The 26,204-nt window shown below is 46.9% G+C and overlaps 1 protein-coding gene across 1 annotated transcript; it reads right to left on the bottom strand.

Moving 5' to 3' along the window:
- Positions 1-5,208: 5,208 nt before the first annotated feature.
- On the bottom strand, positions 5,209-19,020 carry LOC119402938 (sodium-dependent nutrient amino acid transporter 1-like). The gene is made up of 4 exons (XM_037669966.2): positions 18,785-19,020; positions 11,469-11,642; positions 7,083-7,397; positions 5,209-5,538 (listed from the first exon to the last, which is right to left on the bottom strand). The coding sequence occupies exons 1-4, from the start codon at positions 19,001-19,003 to the stop codon at positions 5,266-5,268; spliced, it is 981 nt and encodes a 326-aa protein (XP_037525894.2). The 5' UTR covers positions 19,004-19,020; the 3' UTR covers positions 5,209-5,265.
- Between the last annotated feature and the right edge of the window lie 7,184 nt (positions 19,021-26,204).

The raw sequence follows: 26,204 nt of genomic DNA, 5'->3' as shown, positions 1-26,204 counted from the left end.
CTTTTTTGACGCCGTGTTATATTTCAGGACTAACCAACGACAATTCCAATAAATGTTTACAAGAAAACCCAAGTACTATGGCAACATACTAACCCGTGGTAGACGCATAACCGGTCGGGTAGCCCTGGTAGTACTGTTGATAAGCAGGGTCGTATGGGGCCGGGTAAGCCGTGCCGTAAGCGTCGTACCCTGTCGGGTACGCACTTGCGTAGGGGTTGTATTCGGGCTGGTTGTCTGCAAGAGAACAAGAGGCACTGTTTGGAACTGTCGCTAATCTTTAAAATCAACGTTTCGACGTGTTATAAATGGCTACCATTTGATTAGGCCACTATCACGAACCCTGATGCCGTAGAGAATCGATACGGGTGCGCCAACCCAAACTGTCCATGTAGTTGATAGAGACCACTTGCATAAATATCAGAAACACTGCAAAAATCCTCGAAGTGTTAAAGCAACACTGGGCTGAGCCGCCATTGAGCATGCACACAAATAAAAAGAACACGCAAGAACGCGGCGCTCGTGCGAGTGAAAAGTATGAACGTGAGTGAGATGGACGTTTCATTTCAATGTGAAGATTTTGTGTGATCAAGGTGGTATGCATGTCTGGCAAAACGCACGGCACTGCTCATGGACAATGACGGCCGTTGACTGCTTCGTGTGCATACGTACAGATGGTGCTTCTTTTCTGCAAGTCGTCTATAAGGTTACCATAGACCGCTCGGCCACCATCTCCTTCTATCGATTCTTCTGAGCGAAAGGAATGCTGCACATGCGGAAAACGCTGACTTGGTAATCTTTGCTGCTTCATCGATGTGTACATATTCATAGTGATTATGTCATAAATTGGTAGCTATCTGAAATAAAACTCACTTAGAAGTTCGCGCACGTCATGTTGTCGTTCGCGCCATTCACACCTATGACGAACTTTATAGTGAAAAAAATAGTGACATCTCTTTACGCGAAGGTAACAAGGAAAATATTGTTCCAAGTGTAATGATGTAGCCACCAGTATATATTTGTCAGGAATACTGAAATAAATTAACATAAACAGTTAACCCCTTTTAATAGGTGTGCAGCTCAACGATCATAATTCTAATACTGAAAATGCCAAATGAGCATTTGTGGACAGTCGCATGATCATGTATGACGACCTGTTTTTTGAACAAAGTACTGAATGCAAATTATTTTCGATGTTGATTGAAAAATAAATTGATATTCCATGCGCCACATCACAGCGTCCCGACAATTGCAGATAGTTTATTTAGTGTAATATGTAATTTCTGCGCAGGTTTCTTTGATGTGGACCTTTCGATGTGCTGCCCACATGTAGTTTATGTCAACGTGTACGCCGTGTCGGTGCTGGAACGTTTTCTAAGTAGCGCAACGCCGCCAGCAATGCCTTAGATCGGGATGCAAGGAAATCCATGCTCATGTCCATAGGCGTTCGCACAGGGGGGGGGGGGGGGGGGCAGGGGGGGCGGCCGCCCTGCCTAAACACCTAAGGGGGGGGGGGCGCTAAATCTGCCCCGAACATTGACCCTTCTAATCACCTGAAGGAGGGGGGGGGTCGCAAAATCTGCCCCATACATGGACTTAGTAAGGTGGGGAGGGCGCTGCGATGAACCTTTGCCCCCCCTGATGGGGAACCCTATGCATGCCTGTGCTCATGTCACGAAAACGCCCGTCTAGGGATGAGAGTTTGCTAGCACGAGTGTGAATGTTTGCGTGACACAGGTGTACACTTACATGATGGGTTGGCGTAGGCTTGAGCTGCATTGGGACAAAAGAAAATAAAGAAGAAACGTTGGTGATTCATCGAGGCTCTCGCAATGAGGCTGTGCGAGTAAGGATTCTTTGTGAATACAAAACTGCAACTACAGATATCACAAGCTGCCGTATGACTCGGAAACTAGCACTACACGCCGATCAGCTGGAATTTGCTCTGAGAAAGCAATCACTAGCGAATAGGGGTTTAATACTAAATTTTGTTGCAAACGCATTGCGGCCTAATAAAGCTAGCTACGTGTTCGTTTATAAGCCTTAAAAAAGAGAACGGCAGCTTTTTTTTTTCATGATGACAACCTAAACTCAATAGCGAGTATTTTGCCTTATCTCGGGTAAAACATAACGTGCAGCGAAATATACCGAAGTAAGCTATAGAACGGCCGCCACGGAAGACCTATCACAAGAACGAAGGTGATTGCGTACGTTTTACTTCGTCCAATTGCAAGCTGTTTTTTTTCATATATGTTCATTGCCCTTACCATTACCACGCTTAAATTCAACAAGTAGTTATTTACACATCCCTACCCTTTTAGCTGAATTGTGAATTGGACGGTATCTGCTTTTAAATAAATAAGCATTTTCGGTACTCCGTCGCTTAGAGACGTTCAAGTTGCTTAGCGAGGCACAAACGTGCGTACAACGCCACCTTTCAGTCGGCATAGCAACAGTTTAATGAGCCTGAGCAACGTTCATTGATACAGCACTGCATGTTGACAGTGCCTCCAGTATCAAAATATCGTATAATGTAGGGTAGCACAGCAGGGGCGTAGGCAGAAATTTTTTTCGGGGGGGGGGGGGGGGGAGGGCACCTTCTTGATCTGTAGTGGGGACGAGCAGGCAGATGTGGTCGAGTGCCATTTTCTGCTCTGTATGCTATGGCAAAAAAAAAATTGGGGGGGGCACGGGCCCGGTGTGCCCTAACGTGGCTACGCCCCTGTAGCACAGTGACCACGCGATTTCGATCTGCATGCTCTCGTCGCAATACAAAATGCATTGCACGATTGTGACTACTATTAGGCTTACGCTACTATTAGGCTTCGCCTCCATCGATATGCAACCGCCGCGGCCGAGATCGAACCCGCGACCTTAGGGTCAGCAGCCGAGCACCATAACCTGTACATGACCGCGGCCGACTTGGTCTTTTAACTGTAATACAGTAACTGTTACATAAATGCAAAGAAATTAATGTGGACGAAAAGACAACTTGCCGATGGTACAGACCGAACCTAAAAGCTTGAATAACGCCTCCGATTCTCTACAAACTGAGCAACGGCGGCGGACATTCAGCGCACACACAGTTCGCACCCATTATTTCATCGCGTACGTTGTGGTTTTGCGTCCGCTCTACTAAACTAATATAGCTCAATACGCGAACGCAGAGAATAAACTGTACGATGTTCTGTAGAAGGCAAGCACGCAGCACTCACTCATGGTAGTAGAAGTCTTGGTAGCTCGTGTGCTTTAGTCGAAGCGAAGGAAGACTGCCGAGCAGGATCTCTGGCGGGCACGAGCCAACAAACGCTCGACCATTCGACCGCGGAGCACGCGCAGTGATTGGCGACGATGATTTTACTCACTAATGAGACATTCCCTCTAGCGGGCACCGGAGAACGATCCCCCTGAGTGGGTAGGTGCCATCATCCCAGGAGGATCATCATCATCATCATCAGAACGATTGGGTGGAGAGCTGTACCCTAGGAATCAACAAATGAAATGTTTATTGAATGAAAAAGCGCACTCAGAGACAGGTAGTCGTTTCGCATTTAGACTGAATAATAATAGGTGAGGTCACCCAATAAACGCTTATTTTTTTTTCCGCTGTCGTAAATGTGTTGAATAAATCTTAGCAAATCCCGACGCTTTATGTGTGTGTGCCCTCCAAATTTACATATTTTTATGCGAAAGCCTCGTCCTCTATTGTTGCTCAATTGGTAAAGCATGGGACGCGCAATTCGGAGGTGGAAACTTCATATGCCCCATGAGACGAATACTTCACCGTGATCAGGAAGCTCTCCCAAGAATACCACGTGACCCCATAAGCGCGAGCGGCCATTTACTTCTCTTCGCGGCGTTCACGGGGTTATAGAAATAAAAATCGGCGTTCCCCTCTCTTAAACAGAAGCACAGCGCCCGGTGCGGACAAAAGTCCACCCTTAAAAAGATCGACAGTCAGCAAAAACTAGGGACTCTCTTTGTCGATGCTGCCAGGTATGACAGTGTGGATAAGTTCGCACTCCCGGTTTGTTAACGCGTGGGCAAACCTCGTTAAAGTGACACTAAAGAGCAAAACTATTTTTCTCGCATTAGTAAAGTAGTCTTCCACGATACCAAAAACACTCCGCTTGCTGCGAGAAGACGCTTAATAAGCGAGAAAACGCGCAAAAAGAAAATACAGGTGGCGACGCCACCGTATAATTCCCGCACCATTTGGCGTGACGTCACATATTTTTGACGGCGCATGGTTGGGCCTACGTAGTTGCTAATCGGTTAAATCGACGTACATTGTCCTCTGAGGGTGCCGGAGACTTCACATCACGAGTTTGTGGAAATTTCGTTGAGCCAGTGGCGCCAAAATACGTTAAATGCTCTTTGAAACCTTTTAGCTCACGAATTACAAAGTTCGGCGCGAAATTTAAAAATGAAACTTTGAACTTGGTTTTCTCCTCTAATAATAAACCTATGGTGGTGAAATAAACGACACAAAGAGTTTTCCGAGCACACTTTATCAATCTAAACCAATTCATTGTTTCTCTTTAGCGTCCCTTTAATAGAGCCTCTGTTCATATTAGGTTCGCCGATTTGGCAGAGGAAGCGGCGATCGCTCTGGCTTTTCATGCAGAGCGCGAAAATAAGTGACAGTGTCCATTATTAAATTAAACGCCTCGTAAATTTGGGGCCGCCATAATACTTTTTAAATAAGCAATACACTATTACACAGCAGAACAGCAAATTTAGCGCTTTCTTATTTATATTGTCCGCTAATGGTTGTGCCCGCATTAGGCGTATAATACTGGATAAATTTACCTTGCGGCTATAAAAACAAAACATCAGTTGTGCATTGTTCAGATCGCCCACATGAGAGCATGGAGATACACATCCTCCAGCATGCGCTGTACACTGGTTGAATGTTTATTCAACCAACATTCACATGACATTAGGCCGACGGCAACGACAGCCAGCCACTTAATGCCATGTAATTATTTCATAGTACAGCTCAAGCAGCAGGCTGCGGGTAACCGCTCTAGGAACTGCGCGTGGGCGCAGCTTTCACACAACCGCAGTCCCAGATAAATTGTTAGCGTGCCCCATATTTGAGGAGTTAGCTTACAAACCTGGCGAGTTAGCTTACAATCATGAATGTGCGGCCACTCGATAAGTTGAGGTGCTGGTCAATAAATATCAGAATACTTCGAGTACGTCAGATAGGCGATACTTTATTTCAAAGAAAACTAAAATAAAAGCCGCTCCAAGGAGCAGTGGCTACTCGCACGGGAAGGGATCCCTCATCCGACGCGTGGGGACGACCTTCCCGGGAACGTTCGTCACGCGCTTGATGAAACGTCCCATGTACTTGGGGCTGTGATGCACCAGGTAGAGCGTGAACCGCTCGGCCACCGTCTCCTTGCGATCCGTCTTGTGGACCTTCTTCTGAGCCGGCAGGTCCGAGTGCTTGATGGCCTCGTGGTACGCTCGGAAGTAGATTGCCTCCCGGGGACCCCAGTGTGCGCACGGAAGCAGGGACAGGTTCACGTCCTGCGCGGTTTCAAAGCGAAACTTCATTAAGGCGTAAGCCTTAGATGCCTCATGAAACGCGAAAATTGACCGTCGTCGGCGTCAACATGAGTGATGCAAGAAATCCCCATCACGCAATAATTTGCGACGTCATGAAGTCACATAACGTGACTACACATGACGCTCATATATAAAAACAGCGCAAAAATTAGCACGTACAAGTTGCACACGCGACCAGCATTGACTGCCAACTGCTTGGTTTGTTGTGAAAACAACTTATATATTGCTGACAAGGAGTGTTGCGATCTCCATAATTAATCTCTTTACACTAAGCAATATTGTGCCGCTAGACGCATGCGCCACTCGAAACGTTGATAATTTCCCCTCCCCCGTGTACTACATTCCATGTATATTAGGTTGTTTCCACAGTAAATGAAGCAGTTGGCAGTCAGCGCGTGTCCTGTGTGCTTCTTGTCCGTATTTATTTTTGCGCCGTTTTTAACTATGAATATGTACCAACTGGCTCACATTCACACGTTGTTAATTCATATGACGTCACCACATGACGACACCACTTTCACTACTTGCAAGCTTTCTTCACGTCACCTGGTGGTGACGTGAAGAAAGCTTGCAATGAAAAACGTGGCTTGCGCTTTCTAGTCCTCTTAGGCGAACGCATCCGGGACTGAGTTTTTTCACCAATCCCGGGGCACGCTATTATCCCGAGTACTGACTTGAATCGGCCTTACTTTGCTCGGGACCCGTCTTATAATATCTTTCACATCCAAGCTGCGTATGGTTAGGAGGATAGAAAATGTGGCGGTCCGTGAGTGCGCAGTAACTATAACGAAGAAGCAATGCTAGCATACGCTATTAAGAAGGGTCTCCACGCTCGCACGAGTTTCTCTTCAGGTTTAGTCAGCATATACAGCTAAGGATCGTACCCGCCGGAGCATTCATAAACTCGTTTATGTGTTTTTCAAATCATTTAAGCTGACGTCAACACATTCGAAGTTTGAAGCACACATTTCTGAAATGGGGTGATAGCGAATTCAAAAGCTATAAGGTACGAGTATATGCACTGTGTATGTGCACTGAAAAACAACCTGTACGTGTACAATATTTTTGTTGTTTCGCTGTGAAGAATGAACCAGTATATTTAACGTTCAAAGCGTTATTTCTGTCATCCTCACCGAGTCTACATGTATGTTTTGATAACTTGCCGCCGGTAGAGACCGAACCTGCAACCTTCGAAGGTTGTAGGTTCGGTCCCTGCCAGCGGCAAGTCGTCTTTTAGTCAACTTTACTTTCTTCACATCTATACCACAATTACTACCATACCCTTAAAGATGTACAGTTAACTACCCCTATACATTCATCGGCTTCATTATCCGCTGGTTTTCATTACCGATTTAACGAAATAATTCAAGCATCCTAATCACTTTTTTAAATTGAGTTGTACCTGTATCTTGAAATAATAAAATTGAACTTGATCATCATTACTCTAGCTTTAGCTTCATGCTCGAGTGAAATGACAGGAATTACACGAGCGCGGGCCTGGTTACCAGATTATTCTCCATGAGCCACTCTATCGTAAGGACCGGGACACCGGCTAGCATGCCCACTAGCAGGAACTGGCACGCCAACTTGGCCTGGACGTTGTAGCTGCTCGCCAGGTCGTCCACGTAGTCCTGGAGGGTGACGAACGTGGCCACCAGTACGGCCAGCAAGGCGCACGGCGTCCACAGGCTCCAGCAGCGAATCCAGTAGCGGCTCAGAGTGCCCTGCTCCATGAAGTGCACGTCGAACAGCAGCCGGTCCACGCCGTAGCCCCAGACGAACGACAGCGTCTCCATGCAGGCCACCAGCAGCACAGGAATCTAGGCGCGTTGATGGATGAAATAACATTGTCGGACTGCGTCAGAGCTAGTGAGGAAGCAACAGCGACGGCGCAAACGTAGCAGGTAAGATGACAAGAAGCGTGGCCTCCGCGATTAGATCTGGCAACGCTGCCGGAGTAAATCGCGGAGGCCACGGAAGAATCATAAAGTTTCCTACACTCTAAGAAAAAAAAGTCAAAAGAGGGTCATGGAACCGTGACTCTCTTCGGGTGTCCCTTTGACCCCTTTTGGAAGGTACAGGCAGATAAAAAGAGTTAGCATTTCGGAAGGAGGAGTCACTGGACGCTCCTGAAGCGCGTTTCGATTGGCTTCCGTGATGAAAGAGCCGCCGTATACGGCATACATATCGCGCGCTTGCCCTTTGGCGCTGTTGTGGCGCCTTGCTCGCCGATGGAGATGGGGTCGGCGCCGGGGTGGCGCACCGCTTCTGCCTCCTCTCTCAGTCGTCTCAGTCTCCTCGTCTATTCGAATGCGTTGCGTGGTTGCGTTGGTTGCGCGGGTTGCGTGTCTTTTAGTTTATGAGTTTCATGTTAATGCACGTCTTCGGTGGTGTTGACGCCGGCTCCGTGCACGAAGTGACGCTTGGAGGGCGGAATATTCATGGAGCTACGGACACGCACAACGGGCGCCAGTTAACGGTGAGTGTACTGCTTTCGTATGTACTAATTATACAGCTTTAGCTGGGCGTCTCCAGCAGCTCTGCGGAAGTTAGCTGCCAGCCATTTCCAACAGCAGCCTGTGTCCGCGGGGCTGTTGCGGATGCCCAACTAAAGCTGTCAGTTAACGAGTTGCCACCGTTATGCGCGTTGCTGTACGAGCTCCCATAAAGTGAGCGATGCAAAAAATGATCAAGGGTCATTTCTTGCTGATCGCGCGTTGTGTCTGCACTAGTGAAGGTGCAAGATGTCGTTTTGAGATGCACTTTAGTCTACTTCACAGTAACATTTCCATCGACCTTGAGTGTGCAGCGTGCTTCCGCGCGTGGGAACATGAAAAAAAAAAAAAAAGCCTGTGTACAAAACGCTCAGACGCCCTATATATAATGGTTTTTGTTGGTTTTCGACGGCGCCCGTTGTTGCGGCCGCCGCCATGCATTTTTTTTCTTCGTTTCTGCTTCCTATTTTCACGGTTTGCCAACACCTGCGATGACGCTATAACAGAATCAAGTGAGTGTACGTGATTGTGGGAGTTATGTGTGCTAATCCTAGCATATGACATGTCTGACCTCGACGTAGACGGCGTCCGCACGCGCTGGGTGTCGTTCGGGCCCCCGTACTCGCATGTGTTTATCTGAGTATGGGTTACGTTTGTAAAACATGCGGTCAGTAACCGCTCACGGCGTGCCCCTGACTGCCGGAGGACGTGCTTGGGTGTCGGGATATGCCGGCGCAAAACCGTGCTTATTCTGAAACCAAATTTTGAAGCAATTTCTCAGAAAAGAAATGCTTTCATTCGTGTATAGCTAATGCCTATTGCGAGACGAGGTTCCCGCTGCCTTTTACGTGAAAATATGTTTTCGTTGCGAAATTTCAACGAAACACTCGTCGCAGATGTGTGTACAATAATGGTGTGTTGAACAAAGGGTGGTTTTAAATACAACTAATGTGTGCGTTTTGGTTATTCCGAGAATCCCGGATCCCTTCTCCCGCCTCTTCACTCCAGTTGACAGCCACACTCGGGGAAACGAAGGTGTCGCTTGGTCTGGCGCCTCACCGCTCGTGATGGAAAAATAACAGCGGCGTTCGCCCTGTCGACGAGGCAGTCTGTCCTACATTTCTTTTGGTTGGACAAGACGACGTAGGAAAAGAGGTGAGTGGCACCCACGCAAAGGAGCCTAAACCAATTTCGTTTGTTGTTTAAAAGAGGCTCACATCATCTTGTGCTGCAAGTTTGTCGCCATGTGACGTGTTACAAAAGCTACTATTTGCAAGTTGTGTTTTACACGATAACGGCAAAAAACTTGTTTCCTTACCATACGGGTTTGCATTTGCTGTTTTGTTGTGAGCCTTCGTTGTGTCTATGTAAACCACTAATTTTGTAGGTTTTGCAAACCTTTACTGCAATTTCATATTGTCATCATAATATCACGTTCTGCCTTTCCGATACCGTTTTTCGTGGTGCTCACGCTGAACAGGAGCGATAACCTAGCAAGCCACAAGTCTGATGCCTCCAGCCGTCACCACTTTTTGATTTATTCTTAATCATAAGGAATAAAGATTGAAACATGATGCCCATTTCTGCAGTTTATTTTGCGCCATATGACACTATGCACATCAGGCACACATTTTAGTTGGCTATACTCATAGACGCATGTAAATGAGGAATACCCAAACTGCTTAATTGAAAATCATAGACCATCTTTTCGCGCTTTCTATTTAACTTTGCTGGAAAATATGCGGTGTTTTGACGAGTGTTATTAAAATAATGCTGAAACTGAACAATTGCATAACGTTAAGCGCAATACTGAATCCACGAGGACGGGACAGGGAGTGACACACACACAAGTTGTGTCACACACACAAGTTGTGTCACAAGTTGTGTGCGCTTAACGTTATGCATATGTCGCATCAACAAGGCCAAAGATCCACCCTTACTGAACAATTCTTTGTTTGCAGTCGCTGGGCAGAACGGTAAGTGTTTGGACATGCTTAAACTGAATACTCCATTATTTTCAACAGTAGTCGCGCAAAAGTAGAGCAAGGGTCAAATGAGTAGCTTAAAATACTTGTGGAGTCGCTTGGCGCTTCGGTGTGGGTGACTCGACCCCCGCAGCAGTCTTGCCGGCAAGAGTCGTCTGACTCCCTATAAGTGGTAACGTGATCCTTCGGACGAGAGTTTTTCCACTCTTCCTGGAGGGTCAGGAGACTCTCCCAGAGCTAGCCGACCCTGACCCACATAGAGAGTCACCGTGACTAGTTGAAGAGAGTCCTATACGTGGCAAGTCGGAACTCTCCGGAAAGAGTCACGCATACTCTTTTTTTTTCTGAGAGTGTACACTACTTACATGAGGCAACTGTGGCGCTGGAATCACTCAGCCAGCATACTAATAAGGCAATAATTGGTAGTACACAGATTTGCCTAGCTTCTTGCTTGTGGCTTGGTACGCACTTGTGGCCTTGTTTATTGTTGTGTTTTCGCTTTTGTTTCGGATAAATTATTGGCTCATTGTGAACCTCGTGAGCTGATGTGAATTGCTGAGCATCACACCAGCAACTCATTATGAAAATTGTTGACGGTCACATCAGCAAGTGGTGATGTGAATTGGTGAACATGGTGAATCGCGAATGTTGAACTTTTGCGGAACTTCGTGAAGTTTCTATTGCGACAAAGCCACTGAACGCCACTCAGAGACACACTGAGTCGAAAGAACGAAGCTGAGGTAAATCCATGCACTACCGAACTTTCCCATGCTAGCTGAAACGTCATCTGCTGCAACCTCCATAGACACTAGCGCCAGACCTCGCTCTACTGTATTAATTTGGAACTGTATGTGAGCAATATTGTGCATTATTGGCGAACGCTTACCGCCTGTTCCTCTCAGCTAAACCCCGTTTAGACGCCCCGTCACAATAACATTACTAATAATACCGAAAGGACTAGATGGCCATCACAATAAATTTTTGAAGACACTGTCTTCCTATATCTATTGCGCCCGAATGCTGTAAGAGTTGGCGCCTGCTTTTGACGAAGTGCGTGGAGCAGTCTCGAAGGCATTGCATTTCAATAAAGCACCTCAAAAGGTCACGTGACTTGAACTAGTGTATGCTATGAGCACAAATGCTAGCTATTGCTGGCTAAATATGGCAAGGGTCCGATAACCAATGGATATTTTTAGTGCACTTATGCTGCTTAAAATTCAGCAAAGAGGTCAAAGTGAGTGCAAGTGTTCGGTTAGGTGGCTCCTACAGCAGCAAAAAGGCAGGGTTCGCAATGTATCGTCAGATACTGCCAAATCTCGAAAGCTTCCTAACTTAAGACTTCATATAAGGCTTCCGCCTTAAAAAAAAAAGCATGCGTGCCAGTTTTCAGAAGAGGCACCTGTCCACTCACCTGTACAGCGAACCGGTTGACGAGCAGGGCGATCAGGTATCCGTACGGCGTGGCGTACGGCAGGCTGGCCACACAGCCCACCATGCAGAAGGCCGCTATGAGGGAGCCCGTCAGCGGCCGCAGAGTCGTGAACTCGTCCGTCAAGCAGGTCACCAGAGTCCACAAGCCGGCCACCTGAGCGCACAACACGTCACCCATCTATGTCACAAATGGAGTCAGAAAAACTCACAGGTTCCCTTATGCCTTAAAGTAAGACGACTCGAAGACAAAAGCAGTCTTTTTTTATCTTCTTAATCAACGTACTGATCGTGCCCCGCCACCCTCCGCAAGCTTTCTGCACATAACGTAGAATTTGCACTGCCTCCAGAATCGGAGGCATTTCAAGCTTTCTGCACTTGACCTTGTTTTGCACTGCCTCCGTGATCGGCCACCTTTGAACAAAAGACGACGCCATATGATGACGTCATCACGTGATGTCAGCCATGTGACGTCATAGTAACGTCACAAATTTTAGCGATCTGTGACATCATATTGACGTCAGCTGGAAACGTGAGCACATGATGATTTTTTTGCATCACTCGTGTTGACGCCGCCGACGAATAATTTTCGTGTTTAATGAGGCATGTAAGGCTTGCACCTTTAAAAAAACCGAAGTCCCTATCATCAAAAAATATGGTTGACCACGAAGCTTGCTCTGACGCGAGCTGATTCAAAATCAATGTTGAAAGCCAACGACCATGCACGAATCCAGGAAATGCTGAGCAACCCATGCGATGCATATGTCCTCTGACTGTTTAGGATTCGATATTTTTAAACGTTGAAGTTGAATGAAGACAGAATTCGTGAAGTTGCATAGTCTCAATTTTATATCATGTAGCCGTTGATTACACACACACGCACACACACACTTTCACGGACGACTCTACCCTTGCACAGCACGGCCTTGTGATCGTTATGGTAGACGGTCAGGGGTTCTGTCGTCGTAACGAGGCCAACTCCAAATGAGGTCAACGGCAAGCTAACTACCTTGAGCACCGCGAACGGTCACGTGTACCCTCCTATGCCTGAAGGCCTGCTCAAGCAAAACGCCGTGCAAGAGTGACTGGCGTTTCAGCCTTGAAGAAGACAAGTGCACTTGTCCAAACGTTGGCTCGAACACCCACCCCCTGTTTACGGATTTTTTCATCGCAGCTTCCATCTTCCACTTCCTGCCGTTTTTTGGCTTTCCTGCTGTGCGTTTTCGGCGCTCAAGGACGAATAAATGAAACATAAAAAGCCTCGCTTTAAAATGCAATTTGTGTTGCCATTTGTGCACGGTGTGAACTCTGCGATTATAATGCTCACTATCGCATTCACATCGCAAGAAGTATTTATGAGAAGCACATCATCCGTCTAAGCATATATCTGATCTGTAAAGAGAAAATGTGGGAGTTCCTCGCTTAGAATATGGCGTTTGAGGTCATTTCACTACAGAATATCTTTGCAGACATGTTTACGGACAATCTTCGGCCATCGTTTATGTGCCTGATTAGACGACGTGCTAATGAATGCTGTCTCGCCTTGCACATGGATTACTGGGTATGTCCAACTGGGTATGCGCTGATTGGTGTCCAATACCCGAAAATGAATGTTGCGTTCTTGCAGAAAGCATGTGAATCGCCGCACGCCATAAGATGCACGTCATTCTTCACTCCGCGTACAATTTTCATTAGCTTGATACACTTGAAACGTGCTTGCTAACCAGATACCCATCAATTCCAATTGATCACGCGGTTGCTGTGTGATGCGCTGCCGCTTCTAGGAGGCAAAACCGTAAAAGCCATTAGCCAGTTATGCGCACCCTAATGAAAGCAACAGACAATGAAGCTAAATACCGTATAGTGGACATTACTAGCTCTAGCGTAGAAGTTATTGCATGAATGGAAGGGAATTAAAGTGCATGAAAAATCAGCGTGCCGCAGGTAGAGACCGAACCTGCAACCTTCGGATAACGCGTACGATGTTCTAAAACGTCCGATGCTATCACTCGCCGGATTACACAAAAAAATACCCAATAAAGTGGATGAGAAAGCGACCGCCGCTGCAGCTCAATTGGTAAAACCCTGTATACTTTTATATCGTACGGCTACATGCGACGAAAACGCAGAAAGTTATTCATTGTGAAGAAACCTTTTTTTTTCTGTCAGTCATGAATATCTTACAGATGGACTTGCAGCGCGCTGCTCAAACACACGAGGACACTCGAAAAGAACGCGCAGGTATACACAGGACGAGCACGAACTAACAACTGTCACTGTTGTTACGTATTTGTGGTTGAGCAGCACGTTACAGGCCAACGCTCTTAGATATCCTTCAGAAGATTTCTGAAATGCTAAAATGTCGAATGTCATAAAATCTGGTAACGATCCTAATCCTTGTCTTCGGTGTTTGGTACACCCATAATCAGGCCCCGCTGAAAGTTCTAGATATAGCCAGGATACCGGGCATTTTCTGTCTGGTGTCTTGGATATAGCCACCATTTAACGAGGACCTGGTTAAGAGTGTGGTGACATTCGCCCGTCGGCGTTCGTGCACGCTGGTGTACTCCTACGGTTCCCATTATATATCGCGCGCCACTGAAGCGGATCTCAGAGGACACGTGGAAAGAAGCGCGTGGTCCGTGCCGCCAGATCTGCAACAACGCCAGCTGCTCACAAGAAAAGTGCCTGCTCTTCTTCGAACTCATTCAATTAATTTTCACTATTTGTCGTGACTGTTAAATGGTCCTTATTTCAAGTGAACGTATGCTCCGATATTTCATGTATCCGATATAACTTTTGAACCAGAACATCGATTTCATGCCAGTTTCACATTTAGGTGACCTTTTTCGTAATACTTGTAAAACTGGAAGTGGCCGACTGGGAGTGCTTAGAAGAGAAATAAAAATGTCACTCGTTGGTCGTGCGACTGGCGTTATTTACTTCACTAGGTGTCTAAACAGCAATTATTTATTTATTAACGAGCTTCATGAGCGACCTGCACTCCAGTTACGTGCGTTAAGTGAGCGACATTCTTAGGTGTTGGTCTTACTTTTCGCTCGTTTCGGTGCTATACCTATGACTCCTAGCAGAGTGAACCTTCACGTTAATGTTGGAGGGATTCAACGATGATGACGGGGTATCGAACACTTAGTAACGCATGCTTTTAACAAGTTCGATAAGAAGTGGGCCCGCGCATGCATTGCCAAAGTGGTAAATTCTTACAGACACAGATGTCTGAGAATCACTGGATGCTTCGCTGGCTTCCAAGTTCATTCGCATATCTCCAGCATCATCCATATTGTTTCCTTTGCGAAATAAATACGCTTTGCCGAAGAGATCACGAACTCGTTTGACACATTTGATCATGTACGCCACTTTTGCGAGAACATCTAAAGGATGAATGGGTCGCACTGCAGCGGCGATTGCTGCCCCAAACTACACAAAAACGAATGTAATCAGGATTCTATCTAGTGACATTTCCAGGTGAAAACATACTGCTTTCGCGCTTGCTTTTTAGGGAACAAGGTCACGTGTCCGTAACGTTGTATACCTCTTTTCAGCGTCCGTGACGTCTGTAAGGCAGGTACTCCTGACGTGCTTGGTAAAATCCTCGCCTTCTTACGTTGTTGTGCGACGACGCCACGTCTCCCACCATTTTTGGAGCGCCGTCCTCAAGCGACCGCTCTGCTTGTTTCACGGCGTCATAGGTGATGTTGTCAACGCCATATAGCCCAGCGCACAATCATTTGCAGGGGTCTCAAACGCGCTGCCCGGCCTGCTCACGACTGTCTTTATGCCATATTTTTTATTCACTTCCTATGTATGTTGATGAGCTACACAGATGTAACTGGTCTCAAGCATGTTTCTCGGGAAGCGCTCCCGCCCGGTTGTCATATAAAAAATATAACGTTTGAATAAAATATGAAAATCAGCGTCCATATTTCAGTCATTCTGGAGATGGCTATCGGTATGTTTCACGAAACCTGCGTTGTCGTCAAATCCCCTTCACATATGATCGATACATCAGATATGAGTAATACCTTCTTTAAATGTTCGACTCCCGTTCATGTTCGACTCCCTTTAAATGTCGAACTCCCTTTGATGAAACTATTTTTTCTTCAAATATTCTTCGCCATCTGATCGTGTGCATTTTCTGACGTCATTCCCGTGAAGGAAATACGTCACTGAAATGCTGGTGGGTGGACCCCGGCACAAAATACTTTCGAGTTGAAAAGGGAGAACACAAGGCGAACCAGAAAATGTGTGACAGAGATCGAGGAGGAAAGCGGAGGATGGTTGCAAACCAGGAAACACAGCGCGCCCTCAACGCGCGTATGTCTGCCGTGGCTGTAACGTGGTGCCAGTGTAGCTCACCGTTCCACGTTCGCCGGGGACGTTGCCTGCTCCAGCAACTCAGAGCGTTCGCTTCGCAATGATCGTCGTGATTGGTGGGCGTGCAATATCTGACGTTGCCCCTAAAGGTGCTGTCCTAGCAGAGGTTCAGCGCTGGCGAGGCCAGAATCCACATTTTGCCGATTACGAAACTACCTGAATGACCGACTCCACCGAGACGCGCTGGACATTTCGCGTCCCCAAGGCAGAAAGTCATTGCAGCATACCAAACATACGTGCATGTGCATGCGAAGTTCTTTGCGTCATATACCGCAAAATCAAAACACCTAAACAGCTGCGCTCAGATGTCGTATTAAGGAGCTTCGCAGTCACTCGGGATCTTCATTGCGACAGCAATAATATGGACACTCTCGGAGGGCTTTTACTATCGCCGTCAGCGTCGACGCCGTCGAACCATTCCGTATATGTATAGGTATGTATACACAGTTGAAACTGAATTTAAAGAAGCGATGACCACGCTGTAATTATTTCATTAAATCGGGCAGTTCGTTAAGTTGGGAAAAGGATTGCTCGGCTTTTTGGAACATAAAAAGTCAGTTTTGCCGCGAGGGGGAAGCAATGACTGCGATAGCAACAAATCACAACGTCACACCAAGAACAGCAAGCAGCTCGATAATTGCAACACGCCGCTCAAACTCAAAGGACGCACGAAAACAACACACACAGGACGAGAGCGGACAAAGAACCGTCACAGCCCGACACTTGCAGCGCGCTGCTCAAACACACGAGGACACTCGAAAAGGACGCGCAGGTATACACAGGACCAGCACGAACTAACAACTGTCACTGTTGTTACGTATTTGTGGTTGAGCAGCACGTTACAGGCCAACGCTCTTAGATATCCTTTTGTTTTCTTAAAAACTGCGGCACGTGGAGTGACCCCTCCGTGTATCCTGCCACGTGGTGGTGTTCGACGCATTGTTTACCTGGCGTTCCACATCGGGAGTGGATACAGAAATGGGCCACTTTTTAGTGCGCGTCTAAAAGCAGCTTTCAAACTGAAGGAAAATCTAAGAGCGGTGCTTTATTGCACACCGTTCAGGCAATGCCACGGGTGATACTGCACACGATGTAGCATCTCCGAGCGCTGCGTACCGCTACCAGTAAATGGTGTATATAACTAGCCTGCCGTTAGTATTCTAGCGAACAGATGGCGCCCGGCCGATTTGTCTAAAGCGGTGTGCTGCGGCTCGAGGGGTCGCATGTTCGAATCGTGCTTCGGAATTTCTTTCTTGTCATTTATTTTTGGTTTTTATTTACATATGCATACATCTGCATATCCGGGACATGATGGCGACGGCAAATACCAGCACACACAGCGCCCATGTAATTGCTGTCGCAATAAATTTGAAACGTAGCGATAAGCAAAACCTACTGCGACACTGTAGGTACCGCTAACCCACGCATGCTCGTGTGAACAGTCCACGAGGGTGCCCCGGCCATGGAGCCTCTCATGTCCGGGTGATACATACCAGGTAGACGGTCACATCAAGCTATGACCGTTTGCCGACATACGAAGACAAGGAGAGCGATAGCAGTATTGTGTGAGCAGGCCGACAAGCAAGATAGTTGCGAGGAAACGATCAGTCCGGTCTTTCGCAGTCCGGTCTTTCGCACAGATAACGAAGGCAATTGCCCTAGTGTTCCTGTGGCAGCAGCAGAGTTTGAGAATTGGGTCAAACGCAAACCGCATTCGGTGAAACGCACAGGGCGCTACGCCTGGCGAAATTAAAATCATGCGGGGCGCGGGCCATACTGCATCGTGGCTCGCGCTCTGTCTGTGTCGTCTTGCTGGCGACTGAAGACGCCTTGCGGGCCCACACTAGTTTTCGCTTTTTAGGTCTCGGGTCAACGCGAGCGCAAGAGCCCACGAGTGTCGTGGGTTCTGCGCATGAGCCCTGGCAGCTCGCAAACTTCCTGGGTCACCAGGATCATTATCAGCCTGTCTACGCCCACTGCAGGGCAAATGCCTCTCCCATGTTCCACCAATCAACCCGGTCCTGTGTTTTCTTAGTCTCTTTATAAATCTCTTTTTTCTCTCTTTTTTTTTCTGTTTTATCCCTCTCACTTTCTCGTCCCTCGGCCATAGCAAACCAATCACATGGTTCCCATAAAAGCTGCTTCTGCCAGCGTGCCTGGATAGCCGAGTGGTCACGACGTTCACCATCGGTCCTTCGGTACGCGGGTTTGAATCTCGCGTCACCAAGAAGTTGTATTTTGGCTTATTTATCTCTCCTCCTCCGCTCTCCTCCCCTCTTCCTACTTTCCTTCCTCTAACGCGTTGCAAGGGGACGCGAGATGCCATGGCTGTGAAAGCTTTGAAGGTAGAGGCAGATCGTGATAATCATAATTCTCTGCAACGCTTCAACGCACAGCATAGAGCTCAAACAGCTTCGCTGTTAAGAAAATCTGCGTTTGCGTCATAGAAAGAGTACGACGGTAAAATGGACAGAACGTATGGCATTGGCCTTGTAGTCATATCTGATTTCATAAGGGACGTGGCGATCTTTCACGTCATGATGACGTCACCATATGACATCATCGTTAAGTCACTGTGTCGCCATATAACGCTACGTCACATGGTATTGTCAGCAGATGAAAGCATTGCTGGGTCAAAGGTAGGCAGTGCAAAACAATAGGTGAAATTCAGAAAGCTTACACTGCCTCCGACCTTGGAGGCCTTGGAAAACCACTCTACTTGCCGAAGGTTTTCGGAGGGGGCCGCAGGAGGTTCAATACATGGACTTAGAGGGAAAAGAAGAAGATGGCCTTCGCCTTCGGGCAGACAGACGGATTCATGTAGAACCTCGCGAGTATTTTTTTTTACCTACGCTTTAATACATTCAACATTCTCCGAGTTCCTCTCCAGAAGAGGTGACATACCGCTTGACACAAACCCAGCTGCAGCAGGGTAATGGTGAACAGGGAGGCAAACAGTTGCGGGTAGTTGGCCTCCCCGATGTACTCGCTGATGAGCATAAAGAACATCTTGGTCGATCCGCCGTGCACGTACGTCTCCGCCGACTGTCCCGTGACGTAGGCCAGGTTGCCGAGCACGGAAAACATGAGGCACGCCGACACCAGACTCGTCGCCATGTCCATTGCGACGATACCCTGCACTATGCTGCGATAATAGGCGCCACAAGAGGCAATGAACCGTGTTTCAGCCTTAGAAAGCGACCACACCGGCGTGACAGTGCGAAAGTACGAGGCAAGAATGTGCACACAACTTGCATCGAATGCGAACTGATGTACGCAGTTGAAAGGCTTATCGTTTGTGCTTTTAAACCACTACGCAGTAAAATACTTAGGAGGAACCGGGAAGATGGATGCTTGAAGAGATGGATAATTTTTGAACACGGGGTGTCGCTTCATTGAATGTTTCAATAAATGGTCTTGTCATCAACAAGACAGAAAACCGCTGCTTCGAAGAAGGCAAGAATGGTTGCCGAAACGCTGGCTCTCGCGACATCCCGTGTTCAAGAATTTTTATCGCTGCACATTAGGGCACCTTACACGTTTAAGGGGGTTGTGCCACGTCTATAACCAACATTCTTACACTCTGGAAGCCACTTTCGCGCACACAAACACTCATATCCTGGAAGATAAAAACGTCTAAACATCCGTATCACTAAGAAAAAAAGAAATACAGGTGTTACGCCGGCAAAACGTTAATTGCGCCAGCATCAAAAACAGAATACCACGCATTCACACACAACCGTATGCACAAACATTGCAATGTGAAACACCACGTAGAACGCTTGCGCTACACATACATACACTGACCATCTGGTACGTATAGAGCCCTGATACCTTGAGCTGTCATTCAGTTCTGGTGACAGTAGTACTGTTCTGCATAATTAAGCAATGTACCATCACAGAGCAGGTGTAAGTTTATGGTATCGCCTAAGGTAACGATAAAGCAGACCGATCTGCTAATCTGAACTCGGTTGTTATTGAACGCTTTTTGAAATAGTGAACTGCACTGACCAGCTGACAGTCTGCTGTACGTACGTCATGTTCTTTTGCAACTGATAACACCCTCACCTCCTCAAGGGTGTTTTAGGCAAAACATTAAGATTTACTCAAGCCCAAAGTTATTTAGAGAAGCAAACCAATCCTAACCCCTCATTTCTGCAGATCCTACTTAGGCAAAATGGTGTGTCGGGTGCCAGAAAGTTGTAATGGTACAAAGGGGTTCAAGCTTGAAAGTGCACGTGTATGTGAATAATTATAGTTACGAAAGGGTAAACGATATGTAAAGCCTGCAAATCTTATGTAACAAGCCCGCACATAATTACGTAACAAGACCGCACATAATAAACAGACGATGCTCTTCATGTCGCCATTTCTAACTTCTTCTTTATTCTCCCCAGTCCCCCTGGCCTGAATTCTGTCGTCTTCTTCTTCAACTGCTTGAGCTTGCTTCACTCCCCCCACCCTTGTTTTCATCCCTCCTGTGATGATATTTGAAAACACTAGCTATAGACGCCGATTCAACGGCTCCATTGGGACCTATACACCAGATCGTCTTTAAATGTCCCTGCTGGCTTGCTGTCTTGACAACAGAAAATGGCCCTGTGTGATTCGCACCCGAGTTCGGCAATCCTCTTCTCACCAGCACGAAGTCTCCCACCTCTATTCCTGGGTCCATCGCATTCTGTTTTTTGTCGAAATTCCTTTTCATCCTCTCCCGATACCTCACTTCGCTCTCTTCAGTTCTTCTCTCTTCTGTCAGGCGGATCATCGCTTCAACTCCTAAGGCCGTGTCAGTCGGCAAATATGTTGGTTTTCCCGTAGCAGCAAACAGCGGTGTGCATCCCAGAGCTGTTGTATAGGACCGGTTATGATAAGCTACTGCAGCTTCAAGGCAGCATTTCCATCCACCTGGGAAGTCCGGATACATACTTAGATACTGTTTGATATCTCGAATAGCTCGCTCCGCTAGCCCATTAGCTGCTGGATGATACGGCGCAGTAAACCTGAGCGTAACTCCTCGCCGCTTTGCACATTCATTGAGTTGGTGACTCCGGAAGGCTGGTCCATTGTCTGTTACCAATACCTTCACGTTCTCAAACATCTTGCGGTTTAGAAAAGAGATCACACTGTTGGTGTCCTGCTTTCCAGCTTTTGCTGCCACCATCCTTGTGCACTCATCGACGCACAACAGGAAGGCTCGAGTTTTTTTCACATTCTCAGATTTTTTTCGAAGTTCCGCGAAGTCCATGTGAATCACCTCAAACGGTGTAGTAGAGTGCCTTGGTAATACCATCTGTTGAGTCGGCTGTTTAAACTTTACTTTGTTGATCTGGCATTCGTGACATGATTGCACATATCTTTTCGTGTCTTCTTTCATGCCGGGCCATGTGAACCGTTTGGTCAGCTTCATGTAGGTCCGCCAGAAACCATCGTGACCACCTGAATGACAACTTGTGTGATAAAGATCCAGAATTTTCGGAATTAGTGTAGGAGGCACTGCGATTCTTCCCTTCCGGTTTGTGTGAGTTGTAAAGCTTCAGTTCCTTCCCAAAGTTTGGCTGCACTTATTGTTTGCCATTGTACATCAACAAGCCTTATGACCCCCAGCCTGGACATTGCATCGGCGTCTTTCATTGAAGCTCCCGGGCGACGGTTCACCTCAAAGTCGAACTGTTGTAGCTCGCTTACCCACCGTGCGACTTTTCCTTTCAGCTCTGCCATTTTCAAAAGGTGGGTAAGTGCCTCGTGGTCAGTGTATAATTTGAATTTTCGACTTTCCAGGTAAGAGCGGAAGTACCGAACAGCCTTTAGAACGGCCAGTGCTTCTTTCTCCGTTGTTGTATAGTTCACTTCCGCTTTGTTAAAAGTGTAGCTGTGGTGACCAATCACGCGGAGTTGACGATTACTTGGCTGGCGTTCATCTCGCTGGTAAAGTATTGCTCCCGTTCCGTAATGTGATGCATCCGTGTTGAGCTCGAACGGAAGATCGAAGTCTGGTAGTGTGAGGACTGGATCAGACGATATAACTCGTACCAACTCTTTGTAGGCCGTTTCGCAGTCATCTGTCCAACGGAATGGTACATCTTTTTGCATCAGTCTTGTCAAACACCTCGTTTTAAGAGCATAATCTTGGATAAATGCCCTAAAATGACCGGCCAGCCCCAAACACACGCAATGAGTGGACATCAAAGGGCTTCGCCAGTTTTGCGATGCGTGCCACCGATTCCTCCTTGGTGTTTTTCGTAGTGCCGTCCAGCACTCTACCCAAAAAAGTCACCTTGGTTTTAAAAAATTCGCTCTTCTTAAAGTTGACTTTGAGGTCGGCTTCTGACAAAGCCGTGACGACCTGTGCCACATGCTGTTGATGGAGAACTTCGCTTTTAGAATAGACGATGATATCATCCACGTAGACATTGCAAAAGCTTCCAATGAAAGGGTGTAGAACCGTATTCATCATTTTCTGGAACCAGCTAGGCGAGTTCTTCCATCCGAAAGGCAGCCGGTTGTACTCATAAATGTCGAATGGTGTTATAAAAGCGGTGTACTGCTTTGTATCCTCTTGAAGAGGTACTTGCCAGAAGCCTTTACAGAGGTCTATCCTGGAAAACCAGGAACATCCGCCTGTCTCGTCTATAATTCCATCTATTCTGGGCATAGGAAAGGGAATAAGATGCGTCTGGCTGTTAATGGCTCTGTAGTCCGTGCAAAGTCGAAGGCTCCCGTCCTCCTTGGGCGCTATGGTTATCGGCGATGCGTATGGTGATACGGACTGACGGATAATGCCTGCATCCAGAATCTTCCCAAGCTCTTCCTTCAGCCATGCTTTCTTTTCCCTGGTGAGGTTGTATGGTTTCCTCCGTACAACCGTTGTGTCATGCAGTTTGAATGGAACTTCAAACTTTGTTGTACCTGGAGGATAGCCTCCTCTGCAGCATAATTCTGGATATATTGCAGGGATGTCATCGGATTTTGTCACAATGCGAATTTTGTCTCTCTTTCTCACTGGTTGCACATCTTGGCTCACTGACACAGTGTCATCCCAGTGAATGTTGAGCTTCAGCAATTTCATGTCTGGACGAGAGAGTAGAAAGTCATACTCGATGCCTTCTATCACCAGTGCCAGTATTTCTACAGATTGTGACTGGTATTTCAGACGTATCCGTACCCATTCGCAGTGTTCTTTTTCACGGCCATCATAGCCCCTTACAATGACAGTTCTGCCTCTGAATATGTCCTCGGGTTTTGCTTTGCTTCTTTTCATAACTGAAACTGAAGCTCCGCTGTCTACAAGTGCTTGCATAGCTCGACCGTTCACGTCAAGTTGTATGCGCAGTAAACTCGATGACACAAGTTGGACGGTCTCACGCGTTGTATGTATGAGTTTAGAAATATTTTGCTCTCCAACGTTGCACTCATCTTTCGAGGCCCTATTCTTCTGTACGAGAGTTGCGCTTCCACTAAAGTCAGAGGTGACGTCTCCAAAATCCGACGGGTACTTTTCACCCAAGTGGCTAACGCTTGTCGTCTCTGAAATATTTTGTTTACTTTTGAAGCCTCTTTCAGCCCAGGGACGCGATAATAGCTTGAGTAGTTGGAGAAGCGCTTCGGGCGTTTTCGGACAGTGTATTAAAACCTGTTGTTGCAAATCTATAGGTAAGCCGTGAATGATAAGAGCAAGAAGTGACGAGGTCGACAATCCAGGTTCAGCTATGCGAAGAAGTCGCTGTTTTTCAAGAAAATACTCTAGTGGCGTTCCGGACTCAAAGCGGCAGAATATTGCCTCATGCCACCGCTCAAAGGGATTCCTGTTGAAAGTTGCAAGGAAACTTTCTTTCCATTTACACCAAGGTTCAGGCTCCTGTTTGCAAAATCTCCACTCGTGCCACTTTCTTGGTATCCCGTGAAGGAACTGTCGCATATTCATCACCAAGTCTTCATCAGACAGCCATCCATTGCTCTTGGCAGCTTGTTCATAAAAAGCTATCCACGCTTCTGGATTGTCGGACGCGTCGTCGAATATGTCTGGCTGGATTAGTCGCGATGATAGCTTTGCCCGCTTTGTCAAGTCTGCGACGAGAGTCTCAATGACAGCGTTTTGCTGCACAATTTTCTGCTGTTGACATGCAATGGCTCTCTGTACTGTCGTTAACTCGTCAGACGGCGCTGGACAGGTCGTGAAATTCTTCTCTAGTGGTGTTAGCACCAGTTCGTTGAACTTTCTTAGAGGAATGTTCACTTTCACGAAATCTTGCTTCAAAAGTTCCTCTGAAGACAGGGAGGCTTCGGTCAAAATGAGGTTTAGAAGCTCACCTGTTGTCACATATTCGGGAAGCTCCACGGCCGCGTCGTCCTCGACTTGATATTTCTTGAATACCGCAGAGTCGCTGCGGTTGTCCACAAAGAAAGTCACCCACATGATGTCTCTTGTCGTCGGCTGCGCCAAATTATGTAACAAGCCCGCACATAATTACGTAACAAGACCGCACATAATAAACAGACGATGCTCTTCATGTCGCCATTTCTAACTTCTTCTTTATTCTCCCCAGTCCCCCTGGCCTGAATTCTGTCTACTTCTTCAACTGCTTGAGCTTGCTTCATCTCAATTGCATATGCATCGTTAATCTTTACAAGTTGGTGAGTCCCCGGATAAAGCAGGAAACTTAAGGGCGAAAAAAGTTATTTCAAACAAGTTCAAAATAAACAAACACGCAGAAATATTTCAAGATCCGTAGGGTTTCCTTGCTAACGCAACGATCACGCTTTGTGATTACAGTGCTCACATTCTTGGCTGGTGATGACAGTGTGATCATTGTGCGAAGTTGATCGATCGTGGAGACGAGGTTACGCCTCCCCTCCCGAGGTGGATCAAGTGACCTCCGCTGTCACGAGGCTCGCTCTTTCCACCTGGTCACGTGACTTGTTTTAGCGAACGCGAACAACGACAGCGGCGCAGGGTCCACACAGACAGCTTCGCCGCAAAAGACAAAGTGGACCGCACTAGGCGCCATATTGCTATGAGAGATAACCGATGGCCAGCTAGAACGACGGTATGGCTACCACGAGAAGCCTGCAAAGCCCAACACTCTAAGAAAAGATCGACCAAAAAGAGCGTCTTTTTGTCCCACAACAATAATCGTCATTTATTTTGCCTTCCTTTCCTTGCACTATCGCCGCGCGCCCGGCACTTTCCGGTCACGAACGACATGCGCGCTATCGGCGTGACATAGCATTCTTGGCAGGAAAGTGGCCAGCGCCGAGTTTTCAAGAAAGGAAACGCAAGCAAGCCAGATGACGATTATTGTTGTGGGACAAAAAGACGCCCTTTTTACTCGATCTTTTCTTAGAGTGAAGGTAAGTATGGGACATGGAAGTACACACACTCCATTAATTTGCGGCACCTAGTTCACTATTAGGGACGAAGTACAACAACAACAAAATATCGTAAGATACACTATCTTATGCTACCAAGAGATGCGAGAGGCAGCCCTGGACGTGAGAGGGCTAGATGGACCAAATTAAGAAATTCGCAGTTGGCGCGTGACTGACAATAATATTTTGCGCAAGAAAAGTGCACGGCACTGCAGAAGAATAAAACCGTATCTGATCTTGTTCTTTTGGCGTGTCCTTTCTCGCACTGCATAATACTGTATAATATCATCATAAGCTGTAACTGTTATTCGGCGAGGGCAGTTTACTTTCCTTCCAGAGAGTGTGTTGCAGTACATATAAACAGAAAGTGAGAGCATCGCAGCTAAACCCAGCATGCGGGTAGGTGTCATTTATGTCGCACCTCCCGGCCAAACGTTGGTTTTGTGCGGGAGTACGTTGTACAGTAAGTTGCTGAACTTTATGTATGAATGGCGTTGTACGTTTGAAGAAGCGTACAAGCGGGTGATGACTACTGATATACAGAAAACAATTCTACGCCTGTTTAATCTTAGCAAGCAGCGGAGCTTGCAAGAAACCTCAACGACCTGGTGAACGTGTATCCCGTTCTTCCTTCATCTCTTTTAATACTTTTCTTTCTTCTTCCTTCTATGCTTAACTTTTTTTTGTTTATCTCTTTCTACTTGTTCTCCTTCTTTCGTCTTAAATCTTTCTTCCTTTCTTAATCTCTTTTATATTGTCACCTCTCCTCTTTTCCTCCTGACTCTCACATCACTCCCCCTCTCCCTCACTTCCCTTTCCCACCACTTTCTAAACTGTAGCACACAAGGCTGTGCTGTGTTTTACCCTTTCCCATCCTCCTTACCTTCTTCCTCAACCTCACATCACTCCTCCACGCCCCACTTTCTTTTCCACTCCTTTGCTATATATTATACTA

This window comes from Rhipicephalus sanguineus, chromosome 8 (assembly GCF_013339695.2).
Source record: "Rhipicephalus sanguineus isolate Rsan-2018 chromosome 8, BIME_Rsan_1.4, whole genome shotgun sequence".
In the NCBI taxonomy this organism is placed as follows: domain Eukaryota; kingdom Metazoa; phylum Arthropoda; class Arachnida; order Ixodida; family Ixodidae; genus Rhipicephalus; species Rhipicephalus sanguineus.
Note: the sequence above shows the minus strand (reverse complement) of the source record. Positions and strands in the feature narration are given on the sequence as shown.